The 26194-nt window shown below is 42.0% G+C and overlaps 1 protein-coding gene across 16 annotated transcripts in view; it reads left to right on the forward strand.

Annotated features, from left to right (window-relative positions):
* FGGY (FGGY carbohydrate kinase domain containing) overlaps positions 1-26194 on the forward strand; it is a 378919-nt gene that overhangs the window by 276398 nt on the left and 76327 nt on the right. For 14 of the 16 annotated variants that reach the window (XM_074334784.1, XM_074334788.1, XM_074334791.1 and 11 more), the window contains 3 exons: positions 4887-5034; positions 18792-18866; positions 24470-24590. In XM_074334784.1, the coding sequence (XP_074190885.1) occupies positions 4887-5034; positions 18792-18866; positions 24470-24590 (344 nt within the window). The remainder of the gene's footprint in view (positions 1-4886; positions 5035-18791; positions 18867-24469; positions 24591-26194) is intronic. The other 2 variants (XM_074334792.1, XM_074334790.1) reach the window with 1 other exon arrangement.

Consider the following 26194-nt stretch of genomic DNA (forward strand, 5'->3'; position numbering starts at 1 on the left):
TTTAGGTAAGGTGGTCAGGGAAGCCCTGGCTAATGAAGGGACAGTTTAGATCTGAGGGATGAAAAAGAGCTAATCACGTGAAGAGCAGAAGGGAAAAACACTGCAGGCTAAGGGACTGACATATGTGAAAGCCTTGAAGAGAAAGCTGAGGAGCTGATATTAGGCCATAGACCACAGCGGGCACGGTGAGGCTGCAGACGAGCGCAAGGCCTGGATCAACTAGGACCTTATATGCCAAAGAAAGGAACTGATTTTGTCCAATGGACACTGGTTCGCCATTGCGGGGTTCTAAGCAGGGAAATAATGTAATCAGTTCTACTGCAGAACATTGCTTTATTCCCAAACCAGAGAGCGTGGATTTTACTGTCAAAACCCCAGCATAGATGATCACCCACTCTTGAAGGTGCTTACAGATGTCAGGATCACTCCTTTCCACTTGTAAAGCTGGGGTTGGAGAGGGAGGAAGAGATCTGAGGCAGTTGTGCTCAGCGTAGATTACTATGTGGGCATGCGCAGTGAAAGGAGCATCAATCCAAGAATGGCCTCCACGAGATGGTATCAAAGATGAGTTTGGAACGATGATTGACAGAGGCAGGTAAAGAAGGCAAGGAAGAGAATTCTGGGCAAGAGGGAGCAGAATAGGCAAACATTCAGGCGTATTACGAAAAGTAAAGGTAGTGTAGTGTGGTTATAGCGTGGTGTGTTCAGGGGGCAGGAGTGAGGAGGAATGGATGACATGTATGTAATACAGTGCAGTGTAGGGAGAGCTAGATAATGGGGAACATCTTATGCCAGGCAAGGAAGGTTGTGCGTTCTCTTGAGGACAATAGGGAGGAACCACTGAAGGGCTTAGGCAGGGGTGGGAATCATACTCAGAACTGCGTTTTAGAAGAATCACCCAGGAAGGAGTGCAGAAAACCTAGTTGGAGGGGGCAAGATTTCAGTAGGGGAGATAAGTGAGGAGGCCTAAGGTCTAATCCAGGCATTTGAAGGTGGCCTGAAAAAGTAGAAACGGTTGAGCTGGAGAAAGGTCTGCTGGGGAGAGGAATATTTAAGGTGATAAATTGAAAGGTCCTGGTAAAAAAAAATAAATTTGGGAGCTGAAGGGGAGAGAGAGGAGTCAAAAATGATACTCCCTCTGACTCGACACCCCAAACGGTTGCTTGAGCAAGGGTTTACATGAGCTTGGCTTTGATTAACCCAAGGAACACAGAAGAAGGAGTGAGTATACCAGACAAGATGATGTGTGCTGTATTACACATTTTTGTTGAGGTCTCTTTGGACGGCCAAGAGAGAGCACTTGGTGGATGGTTGGATGTTTGACCCGGAACTCACGAGAGAGAAATGAGCAGGAGAGAAGTGTATATATTTGGGAGTCCTTAGCCCTACATGGTAACTGGAGCCATGAGAGGAGGATGAGATAACCCAAGGGTATATAAAGAGTGAGAAGAGGAATAAGAATAGATCTCTGTGAGACTTCACATATTTAAGGAACAAGCAAAGAAGGAGAATCAACTAGAGAGGAAGTAGGAAAACCAAAAGAGTATAGTGTCCTGGAACCAAGGGCAAGAGAACAAATGAGTAAGAAGCAGCCAAGGGATGCAAAATGTGGAAGAGAATTCAAGTAAAATAAAGGCAGAAAGTGGTCCACTGGAGTTAGCAATAAAGAGAGTACCATTCCTCACAGTGGGACCCGTTTCAGTAGAATGGGGCAGGCAGAATACATATTGCTGTGGGTCAAGAAGTGAGGACCTGGAGACAAACAGTGTGGAAGCTTCTTTTCCAAGACTTTCTTATTCTTGGAAAGTGTGCAACTGTCTTCTGTTAGACCATGTATTCTGATTTTTGGTTTGAAAGTATGGTCACCATACTTCTGTGCAGCCTATGAATCCATAGAATTAAATGATTTATGGAGAGGGAGCGGAGAGTAGAGATTCCAGGGAACTGTCTGTATTCAAGATTGTAAGCAATAAAGTCTGGAAAAAAACTTCCCTGACTCTCGAATTTTTTTAAAGCTGGAAATTAATTTCCTGTGATGGGAAAGGAGAGGGAACTATTTATCGATCATCTGTCATTTTACAGTGCTCAGGACTCTATATTTAATCTTACTAGGAACCTATAAGGCAAAAGTATTAGCTCTGATTTGCAAAAGAGTGAAGTAGGTTTGGAGAAGTTTAGTGTACCTGGTCACCCAACTAGGACGTGGTGAAGTCACTTTGTGATTGTTCAAACTATATTTTCTTCACTATACTCCATGGGAGTAGGACAGCAAGAATTTCTGCCTGTGAGACAGGATATATGAGCCTGGAGTTCATGAGAGGGAGGGAGAATGATCTACTTGGAACAGTTAATATGTGATTCCTGAGCTGGAAGAGGGCAGACCGCCATTTGAGAAGGAATTGATAAAACATACAAAATGAATCAAAGTCAGAACCAAAAAAGGCATCATGCAAGGTTAAAATTATGTGAATAATGATGTGCATTCGTTATTTTAATGTTTTCCAAGTGCACTTCATTTTGAATGATACACTCAGATAGCACACATGGTAAGGTATAATTGAAAAAACGTGCAGGAGAATGGCTGCATTCAAAGAATAAACATACAGCTGCGAGGAGGTTAGGAGTCAAAGGGGTAAGCATATGCCCTGTCCCCCAGGGATCTCATTAGTGCATGAGTGACCATATATGTAGAGGCTAAATGAATCTCACTGTTTGCAAAGACCCACAGTAAATGAGACAATGACGAATCAATAGTAATTAGGCCTATAGGTTCTTATTGACCCAGATGTCTGAAACCAAATGCCCTGCTCTGAGATTCCATGAGAGTCAAATGAAAAGATTTATAGACATGCAATTCTTCAAAAAAAAAAAAAAAAAAAAAAAAAATCCCTTTGCTTTAAGTGCAGTGATGCTATTCTGAAGAGGAATATTGCTAGAATTAGTGCAGACTCTTGACTTCTGGCTAGAAAGGATGTTCTCTTGGCTTTTGTTGTCAATGTGGTTTCTGCTGGACCAGGAGCAGAGAGAGCTGGGAAATAGAAAACCAGGATGTGATCAGATTCTACCCAGATAGATAGTTCTGGCCCTACCTTCCATGGAGGCCATGGAGGACCCTTTCCCAAAACTATCGTAGAATCATGCTAAAACAGAGTTTGAATGTGGGGCTTTGACTAATCATTTCTGCCCCGAAATACAGAAAACACAGGGCTTCACGATCACACAGAGAAGCGTTTTCATTTGGACTCGGCCACGTGTCTTCTCCTCGTGCATCCGCTCTGTAAAGGGATGTTAGCAGTGCTTACCTTACCTGGCGAAGGCCTGGGGCTCACTCAGGGAGCCGCCGTGGGTGACTATGTGGTTGGTGAGCCTTTGCCCGACCACATCGTCGACCTCCTAATGTGCTCTAAGGTAGATTTTTGCTGATGGAAATGAGGTGTCACAGCAAAAAGATCGCCTGCCTTGCTTCCACCCACCATACATCACACACACACACACGCATTCTCACACTCACACTCCTTCGTGCTCGTATATAGAGCAGTTTTGCTTTTCTATCTTTTCTATATTGGAGTTCCACATAAAATTTTTATTTGATGAAGAGTTTGAAAACCATTGCTCTAGTCGTTTCTAATTTAGAAAACTTTCAGGAAGTTCATGGGGTCCATGAGCATGCTTAGTGTCACAAAACTGGAGCTCGAAATCTCTGAGCTGTATCTCCTAAAACATTTTGAAAATGCACATAATAAATATCATCTTAGGTATGTTAGATATTAACCTCCCTTGGGCATTGATTACCTTTTTTTTCCCCTGCTATTATTCAAGCCATGTTTTTAACCATTAAAGCTATCATTCCTAGGACACCAGTGGGAAGTGGCATGGATGCCAACCTCTGATAAACCCACTTTCTTCAGAATTGTTGGTTCAGGACTTCGAGAAGGAAGCACCTTTAAAGAGGGAAAGTAAACCAACTTTAATCTTTGTGACACATAGTGAAATTTAATTCTGTGAGGTAGGTATTGTTATACCCATTTTAATGTATGGGGAAACTGAAGTTCAGGAAGGTTAAGGCACTGGCCCACGTTACCCAGTTGGGACAGGTAGAACCGAGATCTGAACGCAGGACTGCCTTGACTCCCAAGCCCATCATCTCCATCTCTTTCTCCCTCTCACCTGAGCATGTAAAGACTGAGAGAGATAGTCAGATTCCCTCATTCTATACATGAAGAAACTGAGGCTTTGAAAAAGGAGAAAGAAGTAACACAATGTCATTTGGTGGGTTAAGGTTAGAAATCAAGTCTTCTGATTCCTGATCCTAACAGCATTCACTCCATTCTCTCACTTCCCTTAGCAAATGCCTATCCTCAGTGTGGGAACTTAAATATGTCTCCATTCGTCATCTCATCATTATCATTATAATTACGGATACTGATTTTAAAAAATCTTTCACATATGTACAGTATTGTACAGTTTACAGAACAGTGTATCTTCACATACATAATCTCCTTTGATCTTCGCAATAACCGTATGAGGTAAGTTGGACAGGAATATGTATCTGGTTTTACAGATGCAAAAAAAGTGGTTCAAAAGTTTGAATAACTTGTTCGTGGTTACACACCTACTAGGGGTAGAGCCGTTCCTGGATCTGGTCTTCTGATTCCAAACCTTTTCATTTTCTGCTAGGACATGCCATGTATATTAGGTGATAGCACAATGATTTGAAGAGCATCGCATGCTGGTTTCTATGGGTTTGGGTAGTTTCTTTGCTGACGCTTTTGGGATTCTGCTTCTTTTCGGGATCTGCTGTGGAAGTACAAATGGTTTCTTTCTGCAGAACAATTTGCTCCCTGACCCTACTCCCCTTTTAAAAACAAAATTCACTTCTCTTCCAGATGCCAGAGTGTATATGCATATTTGAACAGTCACCTGGATCTGATTAAGAAGGCTCAGCCTGTGGGTTTCCTCACTGTTGATTTACATGTTTGGCCGGATTTCCATGGCAACCGGTCTCCCTTAGCAGATCTGACACTAAAGGGCATGGTAAGTGACTGCCAGTCCTTGCACAAAGGTGAAGGCAGGCCAAAGAGTTAGAAAGTTTGGAAGAAGCAAAGTGAGGAGAAAGGAAAAGAGGAAAAATAAAGAACACAGGCCAACAGCCGCTGGCTTCTTGCAGATGCATTGCCATTGTGAAGGCTCTAGCTGCTCCCCAGGATGATCTGCTGAAAGTTCTCATTGTTTCGGAGCCAACTTCGAAAGCATTAGAAGCAATATTTCTTACACTTAGCTACTGCTGTGTCTTTGTTCTGTGGAGTTGTGAGCCCCTGCCTGTGTAATTTCCGTATTTACATCAGTTTGAAGAGTCATGTTTTCCATTTCCATTCCCAGGCTGCCTTGTAAGCAAGTGTAAACATTACCACCCATGGTCTTGCTTGCCACAGCCACACATCTGCCTAGGTTCTGTAAGTCAGGGTTATTCAGAGTCCATGCTAATATTATTAGGATTTCAGATGGAACTTTGGTAAAAGAAAAATCCAATTAATACACTTACATTGGTGGATAAATTCGGCTCTTAGTGACCTATAGGGTCACTTCCAGTGCCGAGATTCTGGGCCGTCCTGTCGGGGACAGGATGAACTTGGTGGGAGAGCTAATAACCACCTAAGCTAAGATAGAATATCTCAGTGGCCACGTGAGATTAAGTAGTTGAGAGAAGTATAGCCACTGAGAATCATGTCTGAGGTGGGACGAAGCATGCAAAAGCTAGCGAAGTGGAGTTACGCTTTAGTTCCAAGCGTAACTTCCAGGAGAGGCCACAAGTAAGATAACAAGGCATGGATGCAGATCAGGAAGATGTCAAAAAGTTGAGAAGCAGAGCGCAAGATAAATTCAGGCGGGGAGCTCGGAGTGGAGGCTGGGAACAATGTAAGGTTTATGCGTTGCGTGGCATTGGAGCAGCCTGATGGCTGGTAGAACTCCAAGACTCAGAATTCTATGGTTTGTGATGAATTGCACTGAGATGTTTTTAAATATTTTTATGACGCAAACAGGAAGACCTGATCTTTATTTTCATTACCTTGTTGGCATAATCAACTTCTACTAATAAAAGGGAGTCGAGGTGAAAAGAAAAGGAAATAGAACATGGCAAAGGTTATGTATGTCTGGACGCCATGAAGTGTACCCACACAACAAATAATGAGCTTGGCCTCCTTTTCTGGCCTGTGGAAGCACAAGGGGAATGTCTGGAGAGGGCCATGTGGCCACAGGCTGCAGCTAGAAAGCTGTGCTTTCAGATAATTGACTCTCAGGGTGCAAATGCGTTAGGGGAAGAACACATTTTATGTGGGTACAGAAATGAGTATCTTAATTAAAGGTAAACATCAGAAGCCAAATACGTTAGACACTTAAAATGCTAAAGAAGTTAAGAAGCATGACCAGTTCATAAAATGACCCCAAAACAAAGCAGGGTTATACGGTAAAATGATGATGGATCTGGAGTCCTTCCCTTGGGGGCTTTCCCTTGCCAACATCTGTCTACCCAGTTGCAGCAGCAGGTGCCAAGGCTCCCAGTGGTTTTTATCTATTTCTTAAAACCAAGCCTGACGTCCCCAGATCTCAGAATTAGTATCGTAAGGCTATTCTAATAAAGATAGCCCAAATGCAGAGTGTGGAGTTAGTGAAGTATTTTTAACAATGCCTGCCTCATCAGAGTAAGTACTTAATCACCAAGGGAGATTTCCTGCATGGGGAAATATGCCCAATTATATTAAAAAATCCTGATATGTTTACTTCTTTAAAAAATTTCATTGTTTTGTAAACGTACCTCATATATCACCTGACATTTCTTAGCAATGCTTTTCGTTTGTAAATGTTTTTGTGTTAGGCTTACATTGGAATAGCTGTCACTCCATGAGTTCACATCACAACGCTGGAAAGAGAAGTGACCTACAGAAGATAGAAGGAAGGAAATCCTGGGCTAAACAATTTCCCCCAAATTTCTTTCCCTCAATCCGTTTTTGGGTAACATCAAAACAGTCATCCTAAAATCCATCTATTATCGTGCTATCCTTTTGTCAGAGCCTACAATGATTACTGCCTCTAGTACTAATTCAGTAAATATTTATTTGGTACCTACTATATGCCAAGCACTGCTGTAGATGCAGTAAGGTACAAAAATTCCTACGTTCATTGAACATGTTTCAGGGGAGGGGAGGGAAGTGCTTGATAAAATGTACACATAGCAACTGCAATTGTCAGGAGAACCCCAGTAGGGCAAGAACCATGCACGATTTATTCTTTTGGCTCCCGAAACATTTCCCTGGGCACATACTAAGTGTTTAGTATGTACTTATTGACAATTGATAGTCAACATGGAGATAATAACGAGATCATATATTCCTCTAGAAAAAATATGCATATGAGCAATTTGCTAATACTACATGGATTAGTTGCTACTCTGACTATCCATATAAGTATTGAATACCAGTATTAATGAGCAGGTAAATTAAGAGAAGAGGCTCCCATTTTTTCACGAGGATGGGTACATTTGTTCACCAATTAATTAATTATTTTAACAAGCACAGGCCCTGTTATGGGTCCTGGTGGTTATCAGAGTAAGTAGCCATAATTCCAGCCCTCAGGGCTGTCACTGTCTTTGGGGGCAGACAACATATAAACAAGCGGTGGGGATACTGGCTCAAGTTCCAGGTGCCACTCAGTGTCGAGGACTCCCTAGATGCATAGAAGATGATTGCCCAACCTGGTCTCAGTGGTCAGGAAAGGCTTCAGATAGCAAGTGACATTGACACTGGGTGAAATGAGGAAGAAGGTGTGGGGCCAGGGAAATCATAGTAAATGCCGTGTTCTGGAGAGGAGGAGAGAGCGTGGCGTGTGAATGGCTCTGATGTGGGCTCCTTGTATCATTGTTGCCAGTGCTAGGTTGCAGTTAGCATTTTGTCTTGGTATAAAAAAAGAAAATATTGTCTCAGAGAACCTCTGAGCACTCCCTGTGCTCCTCCGGCTTCAGCAGCATTCCACTCTGTCACTTCTTGACTCTTGCCTCAGTGACTGTTGTCTCTTATGTTTGTTAGACATTCATTCATTCAGCAAGTGCTTATTAATCACCTACTATGAACACAAAGGAAAAAAGAAACGGTACCTGTCCCGAATTCACATGAAAGTGAGGAAAATAATTATTGTGTATGTGCAACTGCGTGTGTACGTAATGATTACACCGTGTGAACCCTGTAATAGAGACATCTGTGCATGCTGAAGGAGGTACTCAGTAAATATCTGACTTTGAATTGTTTTATAAAGTGGCATTTGGCTGGCAAGCCCTCATACAACCTTTCTCTACTTCACTTGAAAATATCTATGAAGATGCAAAAAAATCATAAAGCCATGCTGACCTTGACAATTAAGATGACATTCAATGAGGAAAACTACAATTTAAAAAAAAAGTTATTAAATTTATTGGTGTGACATTGGTTAGTGAATTTACATAGGCTTCAAGTGTACAGTTCTATAATACATCATCTGTATATCACCTTGCGTGTTCACCACCCAGAGTCAGTTCTCCTTCCATCACCATATATTTGATCCCGTATATCCTCATCTACCACCCCCTCCCCCTTACCCTCTGGTAACCACTAAATTGTTGTCTGTGTGTGAGTTTTTGTTTGTTTGGCTTGTTAGTTTGTTGCTTTCAGTTTTATACCCCACATATGAGTGAAGTCATATGGTTCTCGACTACTTTCTGTCCAACTTATTTCACTTAGCATGATAATCTTAAGATCCATCCATGTTGTCACAAATGGCACTATTTCATCTTTTCTTATGGCTGAATAATATTCTGTTGTATATAAGTACCACATCTTCTTCATCTAATCATGTCGAAGGACACTTTGATTGTTTCCATGTCTTGGCCACTATGAATAATGCTACAGTGAACATAGGGGTACATATAGCTTTACAGATAAATGTTTACAGATTTTTTGGGTAGATACCCAGGGGAGGGATTGCTAGGTCATATAGTAATTCTCTTCCTAATTTTTTGAGGAACCTCCATTCTGTTTTTCATAGTGGCTGTACCAATTTACATTCCCATCAACAGTGTATGAGGGTTCCTTTTTCTCTACAACCTCTTCAACCCCGAATTGACATTCTCAGAGAGAATCTGTAAAGATTTTTCAGAAGCTAAAAGACTAAAGGTAATTGGTTTGATAAACATAATATATGGCATACGAAAAAAGTGAACCACTAGCTTTGGGAGAATTTGGACATTTCCACCTTCGTCTCCCTCACTTAAAAATGCAAGCCCCCTTTAAGGCTAAAAACAGAACAGTCATCCCTCTACTACAAGGCTGTGGTTAGGGTTTTTCGTTTTGTTTTGTTTTTTGGAAGCAGCCAGTGAGTTGAATTTCCCAGAACTCCAGCACAACCCAAATCTTATCTTCCCTTTCAGTTCAGTCCATTAAAAAACTTCCAACCTGAGAAACCAACTGGGCGGGAATTCTGATTTAGGATGAATGGTGATGCCCTGCATTAGGAAAAAATGAGTTCAGAAGAAAAGATAATGGCATGACCAAAAAAAAGAAAAAAAAAAAGGAAATGTTAAAGACAACCAAAAATACAATAGCAGAATTAAAACCTGCATTGAAGGCAATAAAAAGCAAAAACAAACATAATTTTTACTGAAGAAAGTAAAATCAGAGCTGTCATAAGATGTAGCCTGTAGTTTAAATTTATTAGAAAAACATTTTGAGGGTGGGAGCTATAGTTCATTTACTTTTTAAATTCCAACAGAGCCTAGGTCAGAGATAGGCACTGAATAATTGCCTTATGGCTAAGCAATTATCTTCATCTTTATTTGCTAAGTGAGGAATGAATGTACAGTGACCTGCCCAGGGTCATGAAGCCAAGAAATGGCAGAGCTTCAATAAAAACATGAATCCTGACTTTTCGGATTCCCTTTCCCGTGAAGCTGCCCTAACTCATCACTCTGGACTTTGAAAAGAGCACTGAGGACTATCAAACAGAAATCCAACAGCTACAGCATGTGCGGCTTCATACTGACCCACATTCCTCGCCCTGGTCCTTGCTCGCCTGTTCTGACCACCAGCCTTCTCACTCTTTCTCCAGTTTTTATCCTTACGCCGGTCCTTGGAAAGCTCTGCCCCTGTCTCTTCTCAGTAGTGATTCTAGTTTCCTTCCCACCCTCACTGACTCAGATTTCAAAAGTAATTGCTACTCCCGGTTTGACCTGGCTCTAAACCCTTCCACTTGAGGTGCCTGCCCTCATAAGCAGGAACAGGGCACCCAGGCATCCTTCCGTTATGCTTAATAGAATCATTTTATTTTGTTCTGGTAACAGTTGGCTGCCTGCCATGTGACTAACTGTTGTATTTTTTCCTTTGGTGCTGCAGTATCGACCTATAGCACTGGACTACATAGAGATGGAGGTTAGAGGGTAGGCAACTTAATAGTATGCCTGGACCAAGTGCTCACTTATGTGAATAGTCTCCTTTCCACTTAATAAATGAGGCATGGTGAGGTAAGGGCTGCGCATGTGATATTTAAACGAAGCAGGAGCTTGGGTAATAGCCATCAATCATTGTCAGAATACACTGGTGATTCTAGGTTCTTTAAAACTAAACCAAAACAAAAATGCTTACTTTTAAAGTACAGAAACATGACATGGTCACACATAAAGATAGATGAAGCTAAATTTTCACAATCAGGAATGGTTGCATCTCTTACATTGTGTGTGTGTGTGTGTGTGTGTGTGTGTGTGTATTTTGAATGGTTGATTGGGTAGTTTTTACCCCTGTGAGACGGTAAAGAGAGCCCAGGTTTTGCAGTTAGACCTGTATTTGCATCCTGGCTTGAAAATCTATCCGTTGTGGGACCTTTGAGGTTAGCTCCGTGAGGTCAGTCTTCTCATCCATATGCACAGGCTTCCTCGCAGCAGCATCGTCAGAATCAAATGGCGAGACTGTCACTACACAGACACCAACAGCAGATGCGTTGGAATCTATGGCTCCTTCTTAGCGGTTCTTACTTGCATGTTTACAAGCTGGCCAGCTGGAGTCTAAGAGTCTCCTTTGAATCCTGAGAGCCTGTCACAAGCCATCCACCTTCATCCGACTGGACTCATCAGCCATGGAGGTTATAACCACAACCAGCTAGAGACACTGAACAATCACTTGGTCTATCACAGAACAAAGTTTCATACAGCTGTAGAGATTAGTCTTCTCTGTATTTAAGGCTTTGGCCCTCAATTTCCTCATCAACACAATAGGAAACTCAAATTTGGTGTTTCAAAACAGCCAGTGCTGTAGGAATTTTGAAAGAGTCCTTTCTTCCTTGTGTATATAACCAGTTTTTATTGTAAAATTAATATGGCCTCCTCTTTTTGATGTTTTTTTTTTAAAAAACATTATTTTCTGAAACACCCACTTGAATAATTACTTCGGAGCTATATCATGCCATGAGCACACACCAAGTTCACTATTGGTGGAAACGTGTTTTCTGTGCTGCTTTTTCCAAGCACAGCACTCCCCAGAACAAAAAGTTACTTTCTGGTTCTTTGAAGAGCTGTGATTTCTAACGTAAGGCCATATGCTGGAGAGCATATGTAAGGTTGAATGCTGGAGAGGTTGAATGCTGCTCCAACAGCTCGTCAAAGCAAGCACAGAGCCTGTGTGCATGTGGAAAACTGGGAGAGTGTCAGGAAAGAAGCGTTACAAGATCTTAGCCAGTTCCCAGAGGATTGACTCGTAGCTGGAGATGGGCATCACTAAACAGAATCAGATGTGGATGGAGTCAGCAACTCAGATAGATGAGTGTTTGCAAGAGCTTGGTAGAAACCAGAGGTTGTTTCCTTGTGGCTTCCTCTGATGGGGTGATGGATGATGGAGCTGGACGTTCATGGGCAAATTAAAGTAGCTTTTGAGTGATATGTTTATAAGCCTTAGAAATACATGTGCTCTTTGACATAAATTTGTTGATGTTTTTGTTACAATTTAATACAGTTTTATTTAGCTGTTTTTTCACATATTGTTTTTGCCTGTGAAAAATAGAATCCTATAACAAAGCTTAATATCCTCAGTATCATTTAACTGGTTCTCTGATGATGATGTGTTTTTTTATTGAAGCAGCTAATTTAGCAGCTAGTATTGTAATTTATAATAGGTACCATTTTTTCAGGGTCCACGATGTGCCAGATACTTTAAATGCATCATCACCAGTTTTCATATTAACCCTGCAAGACAGTGTTGTTGCCCCCATTTAAAAGAATGGAGAAACTGAGGCTGAGAGAGTCTAAGTTATTTACCGAAAGGAGAAAAGACCAGAAGTGGTCCTAGAACCTAGTCAGTTCTTTGGGAGGAAAAAAAAAATTTTTTTCTTTTAGAGATCTTTGTGTTTTCATATTCCTTCTGCTCTGTTTTCAATGTGTCTGCCACATTTCTCACTCGTTTTACTGACTTTTTAAATTATATCACAGAAGTAGACTTTTCTTTCTTTGTACATTGTATCTTCTCTGTATACACTAAACAACAAGTAACACTGGGGGAGGAGGGAGGTTATGGACAGGATTTCTTCCCAGGGTAGTGCATAATGATGAATCAGGCAGACGCCTGCTAAGAAGGCCCAGCAGATAAATAATGGGAAAGGACTCAGGCCAGAGGACCCAGGATGGGATCCAAGTCGGTATATAAATCCAAGACAGGATTGGATGATAGCACGTGGGGGCCAGGACAGTTTACCAGAACAGCTTTGGGATACTGGTACATGACATATTAAAATCACTTAGATTTAGAGCATCAAAAGCAGAGCAGACAAAGGTGTGAAGTGCTCAGTACATCTGGGAAACAGCGAATGGACTCCTGTTGTGTGGGGTCGAGTTCACCAATAGTGTAAGGTGGTGAGGGAGAATGTCAGCCTGTCAGCTAGTCATTGTGTGTGGGGGTATTAGTTGTCTGTTGCTGCTGTAATAAATTACCACAAACTTAGAGACGTATTTTCTCCCAGTTGTGTAGATCAGAAGCCCAGGCTGGCTTAGCAGGTTTCTCTGTTCCAGTTTTCACAAGACTAGAACCAAGGGCTCTTCCATCAGCAAGCTCTGGGAATAACCTACTACCAAACTCATTCAAATTGTTGGCCAAGTTAAGCTCCCTGCAGGTGTAGGACTGAGGTCCCTGTGACTGGATGACTGTCAGGCAGGGTCCTCAGCTTCTAGAGGCCACTCCCATTCGGTTCCTTGTCCCCTTCCTCCACCTTCAAGGCCAGCAATGGCCGTCAAGTTCTTCTCATGCTTTGAATCTTTCTGATTTCCATTTCTGCCTCGTTTCTTCTGCTTCCTTCTCCTACCATATCTCTTGACTGACTTCTGCCTGTCTCTTCTGCTTTTAAGAGCGCATGAATTACATGGCGCCCAACTGGAAAATCCAGGATAATCTCCATATTTTAAGGTCAGTTGTCTAGTAACTAGTTCCATCTGCAAAGTCCCTTTAGAGCAATGCCTAGATTAGTGTTTGATTGAGTAACCAGGAGATGGGAATCTTGGGGGGACATCTCTAGAATTGTGCCCATCACGTTGTATTAACATATGTATCTGCATTTTCCAAATCTGGGTGCATTTTAGGCAATGGCAAGTGTCAGCTTCGATTCCTGATGCTTACCAAAAGGAAACCTCTACATGTTGTCTAGGAGATTTGTCTCCTTTCTCTTCCAGGCTGTTGATTACCTCAGTCCTGTTCTCCAATCTCCGTCCTCTCTTCAGACATTTTCTATAAATCTTTCTCGGATCTTCCTCATTTCCTCACTGTCTGTCCATCAGCTCCACCTTCATTATTGACTGAGCAAACAGAGCATTTTTCCTGTGCCTTTGTATTCTGAAAAGCTCTCAACCAATTCCCCTGAGCCATGGATGCCCCCATCAACTTCTGATGACTCTAGATAAATCTCAAGACAGGGAATCGTGTTTCAGTTTTTTGTAATTTTTAGAGACCCCTTGAGAATCTATTTCTAAGTCCCCCCTTCTTTTTTTCTTATAATCACTTCAATTCCTTTAACAACAAAGAAGAAAAAATACTCAGCTAACTACATTACTAACACATTTTTTAATCTCAACTATTTTAGGGCTTATGAACCTATGATTCACAATGCCAAGATTTAGGACAATTATTTCCACACTTTATTGTGCATCCAGACCTTGCTGAAATTGCAAATTGCTAGGCCCATGACAAAGGTTCAGTAAATCCGGACTTGGATCTCAGGAAATCTACATTGACCTGGGATCCCGGAAAAGAGTTAAGACATGTGCCCAAGTTCTCACGGCTACTAAGTGGCAGCAAGATTTAAGCTGAAGTGCACTGTGAAGTTCATCTGTCTTTCCTATTCCCAGGGTAAATGGACGTGTGTAGGTTGATAAGGACTAAGGCTTCTCCAGCGTTTTTGCAAGTGAATTCCCCACTTGCAAAATCCCTGAGCACTTACCAGGGACACACGGCTTGTCCATACTCCCAGCTGTCCATACCTTTAACATCGTGATGCTGGTGGTCAACGTATATTTTGCCGTGGACAGACACTAGTCTTCAGTGGTCCTCCTTAATACCCTGTGGTACCCATAGCGTGTTGAAGGAGCTGCTTTATTGCTGTATTCCAGGTAATGAATAGGATTGAGCCCTTCATGCATTCAAGAGAAAGAGAATGTACATTTACTAAGAGAAAGGGAAAGAGAATGACCATTTTTAAGTGCCACCTATGCACACGTAGTTGGCATCACAAGTGGCTAGCTCTTGTAAACTCAGTGCAGCTTGTTGAAAAAGTCAGGCACTTTGAAAATGATATTTAATCTTCACACAGATACCTTAAGGTATTATTTATTATTCCTACTTTACAAACGAAAAAAGCTGAAGTTACAAAACTCACACTTTCGTGCAGCCAGTTAGGGGAAATGGCAAGATTTAAACCCAGGTGTCTTATTCCAAAGTTCATCACCTTTCCATTTACCTACACTCCTAAGCTCAAAAATCCTATAATGATTTTACATAAGTGTTTTATAACCATTATCTAGGATATTGAAATAATCGATTGCAGTTCGCATCTCATTGGCCACCATGTGCAGCTTTCACACATCTCTAAATGTTAATTAGAAGTGTTTTCTCTTACGTTCTCCTCATTACACAATAGCCAAAATAAATAAAGTGTGCTTACCATAGCAACTGCCCCTTGGGGCTTCCCCGCACATTTCACTGTCTTGCCCAAACAGTCAATATAGGCACACGCGCATATATAAACGCATTCCTTCCGCTGACTGTTTCCTTCCCACTTCCTCTTAATAATGGAACCATTCAGCCTTCAGCCAGGGGTATCAGCTCATCTGTCCTATCCCAGCTTTCTCACTGGCGATAAAGCTATACCTCCCCCAGGACATCCTTGGCACTCCCAGGGCACTGCTGCCACGCCCCTCCCAAGACAGCTCTCTAAGGACCCTTTGTAGCCTCCTGAGTGGTCCACGTGGCAGGCATCCCTTAGAAAATTCCATCTTGGGCTGGCTGTCATTTGACTTTTGCCAAGGCAGGGCTTCGGTCCCGGGTGTTCGAGAGAATCAGATGGACTTAATGGTCATCTGTACTGCTAATGTCTCCATCTGCATATCTGGTGAGATGTCAGGGAAGCAGGAACCCCTGACTGAAGTAACATCACACTTCAGAGAGAAACGCCTTTCACTGAGTCACATTTCAACTCTGACCCTGGTGCTAGTGGTGAGGAAGTGTTGGGAATGGCTCTGGGAGAACCGTGCTTGCTGATTCCCTCCTGTACTGAGTACCTTCTTCCCAGGAAAAACTTTTTCTCCCTTGAAGGATAGGTATGTTTTACTTATCAGGGGAAAACAAAAAAGCTACGTCACCCATCATGTGTCCTTGTTTTTCATAGCTGCTAACAAGCTCAAGTTAAATTTAGTGCTCATTTACATTGATCATCTCATTCTCAGTTTCTGGAGAAAAGAAACTACCTTCTCTTTTCTGCCCTATGATTTCTGAGCTCTGGAAATTTAGAGAAGGTTCCGTAATATCTTTTTGCTTGACGACCAGTTCTTGTTGGAAGTTCTTATGAATATTTGCAAATTATTTCCTCAGGAGATTAAGAAAGCTAAATGTAGCGATACCACACCCCTTTTTCTCTTATGGGTTCTTACTAATTGAAAAGGATATCAGAACCAGTTATATTGTCAATGTTACTATAAAGGGCACTGGGGCTCCTAATCATTTAATAGGAGAGTGCATCTTATATACAAAGTCAAATTCCTCCCCCAATCCCATCACAACTTATCTAAATCTGTTGTTTGGTACCAACCTGTAGGGAGATGTGGGTGTGCCAAGCAGATACAGACCCAGTCACACAGAGGAGCATGGCTTGATTCACATCACGTTGATGACCCTGGAGGGGAAGCCAGAGGTGCCCTGGCCCTGGAGGAGAATGCTAAGCCATGGCCCGGTTGGCTTTCCCAGTAGACCAACAGCAGAGATGCTGCTGAGGCCAGGCCAGTACAGGGGAGAGAGAGAGAGAGAGAGAGCACTCGTGACTAGTGATACTGCTGGTTGCTCACACCAAGATATTCAGCTGAGGGGGCATATGACAGGGCTGAAATACTGTTTGCTCTGCTCCTTTTTATAATTCATTCTCCCAGATGGTATGTCTTATGTATTTAATCCACCTGAATGTGGCAACTTTTTCTACTTCTCACAGAGGCTCCATAGGAGCTACAGGGACCCTACTTTTGCCCCATTCTCATGTAAGCCACTTTTCTGATGAGGAAGGGTAAGTGTGGAGCTTGGGGGTAGGTACTGGGACATAGAGCAAATGGCTCCTCACCTCTATGAATATATGAGGAGCTGAGGTAGTAAATACTGTGCTCTCATAATTGTATCATCTGACAGAGAAGGATAGGGTGTTAGGAGCGAGTGGTATACAAAAGGAAAAGGGAGCGCTGAGTTTCTGGTGAATAACACAGGTAAAGTCTGTCAGAAGACTAGGTGCTGGTTTCCATTCTTGTGTTCCTTGAGGCAAATTATTTTCTCAGGAAGGTTATGAAATGAACTTCTATAGTGTCAGCATTGTTCATGTTCTCTCCTAGTTGCAGCATGCTTACAGTATGTTTAGGTCTCTGGGGAGTTTTATGAGAGCTGTTCCTTCATAGAGTTATTGGTTTGGGGGGGTGAATCCCCAAATTTCCTCTCTGGTCTCCCATTCAAACCTTCTGCATTCCTGTGTGTTAAAATCAAAGCCGTTGTTCTCCTCTAGTTGCTCAGTTGTTTGCCAAGAAAAACTATCAGCAGGTAGCTCTACTGAATTCAGGAATCCCCTTATCAACAGACTTAGATAAGTATCCAGAATAGCTGGGACAGGGGATGCTAAGTGAGGAGGGGCAAGCACGGATGCTAGAGAAGTGAGCAGGGTGAGCCCAGGAAGAAGCACACAGAAGTGAGGGTGTTTGTGCTTCAAAATGAGGGCAATGAAGAGACATTTTAACACAGAGTACCATGACCAAATTTGCATTTGAGAATAATCACTAGCTCCATTGTAGAGAGGAACACCATTAGAAATGGAGATTTGCTCGGCTAATTCAGCAATCAGGAAGGACATAATGGTGGCCTGGGTTAAGGAAGTAAGAAACAGTGAGGATGAAGATAAGGGGATGGACTCAAAAGAGATTTTTGAGATCAAATATACACAATTTGGAGACTGGCTAAATATGGGAAGGGAAAGAGATGCCAAGAAAGGGTGCTCCCAGGTGTCTGGTTTGGGCAATGGAATGGTATCGGTACCCTGCCAACAGGCCAATGCTGGCCCCTTAATCATGGCTGGGGAATCTGGAGAGAGTAATAAATGGGACTGGAGAGATGAAGGGAAGGAACTGGGTAGACCACTCAGCTCCCCTTTTATAACGCAGGCTGCATGTCGCTTCCGCATTGAGCTCAGGACCACACACACGTAGGCCCCGAGAAATGTATGTTATGTGAAGGAATTTTTGTAATGTGAAAATAGAAAGTGATCTCCAATATTGGTGCCCACAAACTTCGGACTAGGGTTGACAAAACCAGCAGTCTTAACCCTCTGGCAATGTCCCAAGAGAACACCTTAATAAATGGGAGATGTGAAGGTGGGTCTGTGAACAAGTCTTGAAGGCACCCAAATCCAGCATCCTGTTCAGTTCTGGAATCTCTCAGAGACTGCTGTATTCCATATACACATGTGGTTCCGATTGACTTTAATGGGAGTCCCACGCAAACCACAGATTCTAAATTATCCCATAGTAGGTATAACATTTATAGGAGACATATTATTTTACCCTGAATACCCTCTAGATGCTGTTACACTGAATTCTGACAGTAGCAGAACTCGGAATAAGAGCCTCTTTTACTAGAATGCTACTGCTACATGTTGATTTTGGTAAGCCAATGATATCTGTAATAAAAGAACATTTTTTTTAAAGAAGAAGAAAGAAATATTAATTTCATGCTAAGAAATATCAAATACAATCTTTCCACAGTATTTGTTTTGTTTTTGTTTAATTCAAGGCAAGGCATTTCTTTTATGAAGGGATAGTTTTTCCCAGGTCTGGAGATTAAACAATTTAGTAGTCATTTCACGTTCAGCTCACAAAAAGGGGATTTGCATATGAACTTGTGTCGGCAAGAAAAAACACATCTGAACGTGTTTCATGGGAACTAACTCTGACCATGGCAGCTCCTTTCGGACCTCATCTTCTTCTCTTGTTTTCATCCCTGCAGGTCACTGGATTGAAACTGTCTCAGGACCTTGATGATCTTGCCATTCTCTACCTGGCCACAGTTCAAGCCATTGCTGTAAGACATTTTAATTCCACTTTTAAAGAGACTTAGAGTATCAATAAACTTTAGACCACATGCTCCCCAAGATGCTATATGCTTTTGTGACAGAGATTCGCAATTAAAAGGAAGCTTACCAAAAAGAGATGCATGTCTGTCCAGAAGGAAATCGTGATGGTTTTCACCTGCTTTATTAATAACCTCAAATAGCTAAAAAGCTGAAAAGCGTTAAAGTCTTTGAACATCATACTTGGCATTTATCTTATTTGTCTGCTAAGTTCAATTAAATAGAAGCAAGCAAGCAGATGCCATATTGAGAGAAACCAATATTAAGAATGTCCAAATTTATAAAATGCATGATACTGTTCTTCACACACACACAAAAAAAAATTTGTTATAAGATTTTTTGTTTGTTTCTTTTTTTAAAAACAGTAAGCTTCCTTAGAACATGAAAATATTTTTAGATAACTAGGTGCTTGAATGAGCAGTTTGAATGGGTGGGGAGGGAGAAAAGGGATAATTTAAATCTAAAGTGTTAGGAACTCCTAAAGATCAATCAAAAATGAAAACAAATTCCTAGAGACTCAAACATGATTGTCTAAGGAATCTTCTTCTCTAGAAGTGATCCATGAGTGGGCTGCAAGAGGGTTCTACACCCTGAACTCATTCATGAAAGATTATATGTGTGCACACGTTAGAAAGTGTATTTGGAGGGATTGGGTCATGGCTTTCAGGGTCTCACAGCTGGTAGGAAGCCCGTAATCACAGCTGATCCAGTGAGGCTTAGCCACTCTGGAAAGAAAATAAGGACCAACAGGAAGGAAAAATCAATTCTCTAAATCTGGGTTCAGAATTCATTTTCAGAAAAATACCTATAAACAAATTTTTTTCTTAATGCTATGAACATATTTATATACTATTCAATTATTCTGTTCCTTCATCCCTCTTTCATAACTTCAGTGCTTCAAATAATAGAACTGCATGCATTTTCTCCATATATCCATATCACCAACAAAAATGCTTTTCTTATGTTCAGATTTGTCCAGGTGCCATGTACATATGATAAGAGAACAGAACTTCCCAACCACTAAAGGAACATAACGGTCTGTAATGCGACTACGCACGAGTGTGGAATCAGCTAACTTCATTAGATTAAGCCGTCCTTTTGGTTAATAGACCAGTTTGACTGTGTTTTTTTGAGGCAACTGTCTTATTGATTTAATAGCTTGGCCAGTTCAGTGAAATCAATCAGTCTGCTTTGTTTATGGGGATTTGGTCCAAAACAAGCAATTCTGACATCAATCAAAATGAAGGGAATGGTTAGTAAGATGGAATGAAGGACAAAACTGTGCATCAGTAGTAAAAATAATTATTTAGTGATCCTGCTTTATAATAATGATGATGATAATGATAATAATACACTTTTAGGGTATTACATGCTACGCACTGTGCTAAATATTGTCCACACATTATCTGACTTAACCGGACGAGGTAGGGATGACAATCCCTATTCCACAGATTAGAAACCTAAGCCTCAATGAGGTTAATGGCTCAGTTTCATACAGCTAGTAAGGGGCAGAGCCTGGATTTATAAAATAAAAGTAGATACATGGTATATTGAGGAACTTTTATTTCTGGTTCGTTACTGTTACTGTATGAAAGTCTTACAGCAGAATAAATCACTTGCATTGAAATGAGTAATCCCAGAAAATCAGACCTGTCTCATCCATCTTCTGAGTCCATGCGAATGAAGAAGGTGACTACACAGGATGGGCCAAGGGATAATGCAGTGGTGATGGTGACTGTTTTCTCTCATTGACACCCACTGTCTGTGCCAGGCACCAAACACAGTGCCTTACCCACCTGTGGCTTAGGATAGTAACCTGTAAGCACTGAGATTGTTCTCATCTTACAGACAGAGGGAAAAAAACCACTTACCGAGGTCAAAACAGCTGATAAGTGGCAGAGTCGGTATTTGAACCTCTCTCTGTCTCACTCCCAGGCTTCTGTGCTTTCCACTTTCCCATGCTGCGTTTTTTCTTTATTTATAAAACTACCTGGATAAAATAAGCTTCTAGGCATTCCCAAGAGCAGTTTTGACTTGAGACATCTTAGAAAACATTGTTAATTTGGCCAGGATTGCCTCCCAGAGGTCCCCTTCCTGGTAAGAACACTGCAGCAGAAGTCCGAAGATGTATGAATGAGGATAAACTTGACGTGGGGGGCAGCCTGCTAAATTTCCCCAAATACCACACACTTAGAAAATCAATCTTGTATGTAATGGGCCATCATGTATTAAACGCTATCATATTTATTCTGTCCATTGTCTTAACGACCTTTATAATACCACAAAGGGAAGGCAATTAAAGACATATTTTTTTGATAAGAGTTTATTATGGAATCAATTTGTGAGGAATTCAGTCTGCTTTGCACAAGTATCTAGGTGTGCCGATTTTCTACGCAAGAATGTGCATTTTAATGAAGCATCCTGATAACAGATATTTTCCTCTGATGTTTAACTTAAAAAATTTATTTTTGTTTCATTGGCCCTCATAAGGCCCTAACACCTATTTGTTGTTGATAAGTTAAAGGGAAACAAATTCCTCTCTGTAGTAATATCTATGGTTGGTATTTTGTGGGAATAGAATGAAATTGAAGAGATATTGTAATGAAGTTAAGTGGGGACTGTGCAAAACCCTCCATGAAGTAAAATTCTTTCTTGATCACATTTAATTGAAAGACCTGTCAAACACCCAGTTTATCCATAGAATGTTCAGCTATAGTTTTCTTTTCAGAATAGACCCTTAAAAAGTACCATTTGCATTTGAAGTCTCTCAATTTGCATTTGGTTCTGTACATTCCCAGTGGAACAGCCTAATTTTAATTTAAATTTCTCTGTGAAAACATTTTTTCCAGAAAGGTGAGCACAAAATCATTTTAGCACAAAGCCTTTTGGTGGGGCATTTCAGGAGGGAGGAGCATTTCACAGAGTGGAGTCCGGGACACCAAAAGGGAATGCCCTGTAACTAACTGCCAGCCTGAGTGGGAAATTCCAGCCAACAATGCCACACGGGAGAGACAGGCTGTCACAACCCCTCTTGAGGGAGTGCCTCTTGTTCGGATCCTTTCTTTCCTTTTCCCAGGCAATGGGCTTTGTATTACCCTCCAATCAGTCCCACTAATCATGTGCGCCCAGGTCCTTGGTTTTAGAAATATCAGAAATATCAATTTTGCATGGCATTTCCATACATATAAGGAGGCAGCTCCCCTCCCCTCCATACAGACTGTATTGCCTTTGGCAGATTATGTAACTCCTAAATGGGGATAACAATAGCAGTTTTTCAGTTTGTCACCAGATTAGAGATGACATTTACATGCATAGCAGAGTGCCTAGCATATAGCTAATAACCAGAATGGCTCTTATTTCTAAACACTTCCCATGTGTTTGACACTCTTCTACAAACTTATGTACACTCTCGACAAAGGGAGGGCTTACTGTGTCTTATCAAGCCTAAGACCACATTTAAATTTTTTTTTCATATTCTGACAATCCATAGAATTTTCAAATGAACCAATATGGTATTATTGGTTCATCTCATTTTAAAAATGAGAATTGAGTCTGAAAAAGGTTAGGCACAAATTTGATTCAGGAAATAGGTGAACTACCTTAATATCATCCTAGGTTGTTTTTTAAATTCAATCGCCATGATCTTAGCTACTGCAGATTCATGCTCCTCGCATAGACTAGAGTTACCTGTATTCCATGGACACCAAATGATCCATGCTGGATGTAAGGGCATCTATAGACCTCCTGGAATTATTTACAATATACCATTTTGTGACTTTTTTTTCTGGGGAGGTCAATAGGTTTTATTATATTCTCAAGAGAGTTCATGACCGCCAAAAAGCTTAAGAAAGAACATCTGGGGGTAATCGATAAGCAGGATCTGGCCTTATATGGTACAACATGTTTTAATTTTTTTAAACACACTACATCTGTGGATTATCTTTAGCAGCCCAAGTTTCACCTAATCCATATTCTTACCAGATTCACTAATAGCTTCAGCAACCCACAGACCTCTAGGCTGCATCTGCTGTGCTGTGCTCCTGAACTACCCCTCTCCGTCATCATCGTTTATTCCACAGCATCAGGATTGCATGACCCAGGGTCCCAAATCACCCTCTAGCCATTCCCTCTCCCAGAGGCACCTCCAGTCCAGGAGAGACCGCTCTCTAGATAGCCTTGTTAAAGGAGGCTTCACTTGCCCTATGTTTCAGCCCCGGGGAACAGTCAGATCACTTCTCAAACTCTCTTGCTTTACTTTGGGTAAGCTTCTGATATGGCATGCCCTCAGACTAAGCGACCTTCTCTTCTCTGTGCGTTTGGGTACCAAGTTGCCAGCAATGCTGTCACACTTTGATTTGTGGTATTGGCTCACATATTCTCCCCAGCCCAAACTTGTTTTCTTCTTGGTGGCTGTACCATCTGTGGCCTCTCCGATCTTGACCTTCTCATCTCCCTTGACCTTCTCCTCTGTCTGCTTCAGCGTCTCACTCCCGTGTCCACACCTCGGACGTTGTCATCCCCAGAATTGCTCAATCTCGAAACATTTTCAGGACTGTCTCTCCACCAAAGAAAAACTTCTTCGTGCATCCTAAGGCCATATCACAGTTCATCCTTTTTTGTTTTTAATCCTTATCCCAAATAAATGTTGATATGTGAATTTCTAGGTTTTGCACTTCCAAATAAATTAGGATTTTTATTTATTCGGACATCCTAGCTAAAACTAAAGAATTCTACGTTAAGATTCACATTGATGACCCTACGATAGTGTCCTTTTCCCAGGCATCAGCATTTGTTACTGAGTTTAGTAAACTTAGCAAGACAGGAATGAGGGTAGCACATTTTATGAAGATATTAAGACACAGGCCTGAAATGAAAATATGGCGAAATCCTGAGCCAACCAGAACACGTGGCTTTGCATCAGTCCAGATCTTTAAGGACTGACTGGGGATAGATTCTGGCTCTGGAAGCTTCATTATTAGAGCCACTACCTGGTTCCAGGTGATAACAAAGGTCATTTTAGCCCTTTGCCACAGAATTCTGTGTCTCACCTCTTTTGTGCAATTAGAGCCCTCTCTCCATGTTTCTCCTGCTGAATTTGTCGATGTCTTTAGTTCCTATTTAGGGAAAGGAGACTGACTCAGGGACCAATGACTGTTATTTTCAGAGCAGTGTTGCCGATCACTCCATTCTGTTCCCAGTACCTTATAGAAGACCTGGGCCACAATAGACGCTCATCAAATATTGGTTTAAAGGAACTGTATTAATATTAACTGTGTTCTCATTGCCGTTTGTTTTTGTCAGTATTGTAGCAACCGATAGCAACAAATAATCTAGTAATTAAGAGGATGTTCAGTCAGGCAGTATCACGTTGGAATTCCCACTCTGTGACTTGGTGACCTGTGTGACCAGAGACAGCCTAATGTCTCCAAGTCTCCGGTTACTGAGAGAGTGTGTGGAAAGCAGGGTCTGGCACTGGGTAAACACTTCGTACATGTTCCATACCATTTACTGTTGCTGTCCCTCTGATGCTTTCTTCTGTTTTTATCCCTTGAAGTTTGGGACCCGCCTCATTATAGAGGCCATGCAGGCAGCAGGGCACTCGATCAGCACTCTTTTCCTGTGTGGAGGCCTGAGCAAGAATCCCCTTTTTGTGCAAATGCATGCAGACATTACCGGTAAGTCTGAGAAGGAGGGGAGAGGTCCTCTTAGGCTTGGCAGCAAATGGTCATGGCCACGAGCTAGACAGGATTGACAATGGGAAAATGTACGTGATATGCCAAATTAGTTTGAATATTTACTGCGCTAAAGTGTATATTTTCAAAGACAACTATGGAGTCTTTGTCGCCATGATGGGGAAAGTGACTTCTATGTAAATCCAGCTATAGCATGATGGTGAGAAATGAGAGAGGTCAGCAAGGGCTACATCGTAATCCAAGCATTTACTCAACGGTTTTGGGAGTTCTTCTGACCCACACATTGTGGGGAGTCTTGAAGATACAGAGTAAGACGTGATTTCTGCCCCTGAGGATTTCAAGGTCTATTGCAGAAGACAAACAGCCAATAGGCGTGTTCGATCTAGTGTGGCAACAGTTCCGACTGAGAAAAGCCCAGGGCATTACGGAAACACGGAGGGGCTCCTCTCCGTGGTTTGGACCTGTGACGGTGCATGACAAGTGATCTGGGGAATCGAGAAGGAAACTTGTATAGAAGCACTGCGGAGCCCAGCTGCTATGGGAACTGTGGGTCTGGCTACAGATGGGAGTTTGAGCCCTAAGACCGTGATATGCCATGACTCCTTCTCAGCTCATCAGCATCAGCGATCATGACACAGATGGAGAGAATCCAGAGTAGTGGGCTGATCCCTTTGTGATATGAGCAGACAAGCAAACAGGATCCATAGAGCAGACCCCTGGGCCCAAGGAAGGGGCCCTATTGGCAGGAGCTTGCTGGTGTCAGAGAGGCTTGCCTGTACTCCTGTCCCTCTGGACCTGGTGCCCTTATCTCTCTTGCTGCTTTCTCTCCCAGTGTCTCTTGGGGAATGTTGTCCCCCTCTCAGGACCTATCCCAGGGTGGCCAGGTACCAGAGCAAGGCAAGGGGATAGAAATAGGGAGGACTGGACCCTGCTTACAGCCCCAACTCCACCCTGATATGAGCCCACCTTACACTAGCTTCCATTCATCGTGATCTCTTGCTGTCCCCCTGCCCTGGGTACCTTGTCTCTGACAGCTGGGTAGGTCAAGTTTCCTGCCTCATCATACCTCCCATCTTCCTGCAGGCCATGCATATCCCTGCAGATGAGAGCTTTACCAAATGTGATGGGTGTAATTGTCCCCTGCACATTGTGAGATGAAACTAAATAAGTTCCTTATCCTGATATTAGAGATATGTAGTGATCTCCACAAGCCAGAGGACAGTATGAAAAAAGCATATAGGCTAAGGGTAAATATGTCAGGATGTTAAGAGTGGAAATTACTACCATTAACCAAGCTCCCACTGTGTGTCAGTATGAATCACTGCATTTACCTTTCGTCCTTACAGACCACCAAAAGGTAGAAATTGGTGCCCCCATCTTACTGGCAAGGAAACTGAGGTTCATAGAGGTAAATTCAGTTGACTGTCCAAACTCACACGTCCAGTAGGAGGCAGGACCAAGATTATAACCCAGGGATATCCAGGCCCAACGTCCCCTATACTATGCTGTTGACCCAGGTTTCTTAACCTTCTGCTCAGTGTTGGACCATTTGCTAATGATGACTCCTTCTTACCTGAAATAGAACC

Source organism: Rhinolophus sinicus, linkage group LG06, assembly GCF_036562045.2.
Source record: "Rhinolophus sinicus isolate RSC01 linkage group LG06, ASM3656204v1, whole genome shotgun sequence".
In the NCBI taxonomy this organism is placed as follows: domain Eukaryota; kingdom Metazoa; phylum Chordata; class Mammalia; order Chiroptera; family Rhinolophidae; genus Rhinolophus; species Rhinolophus sinicus.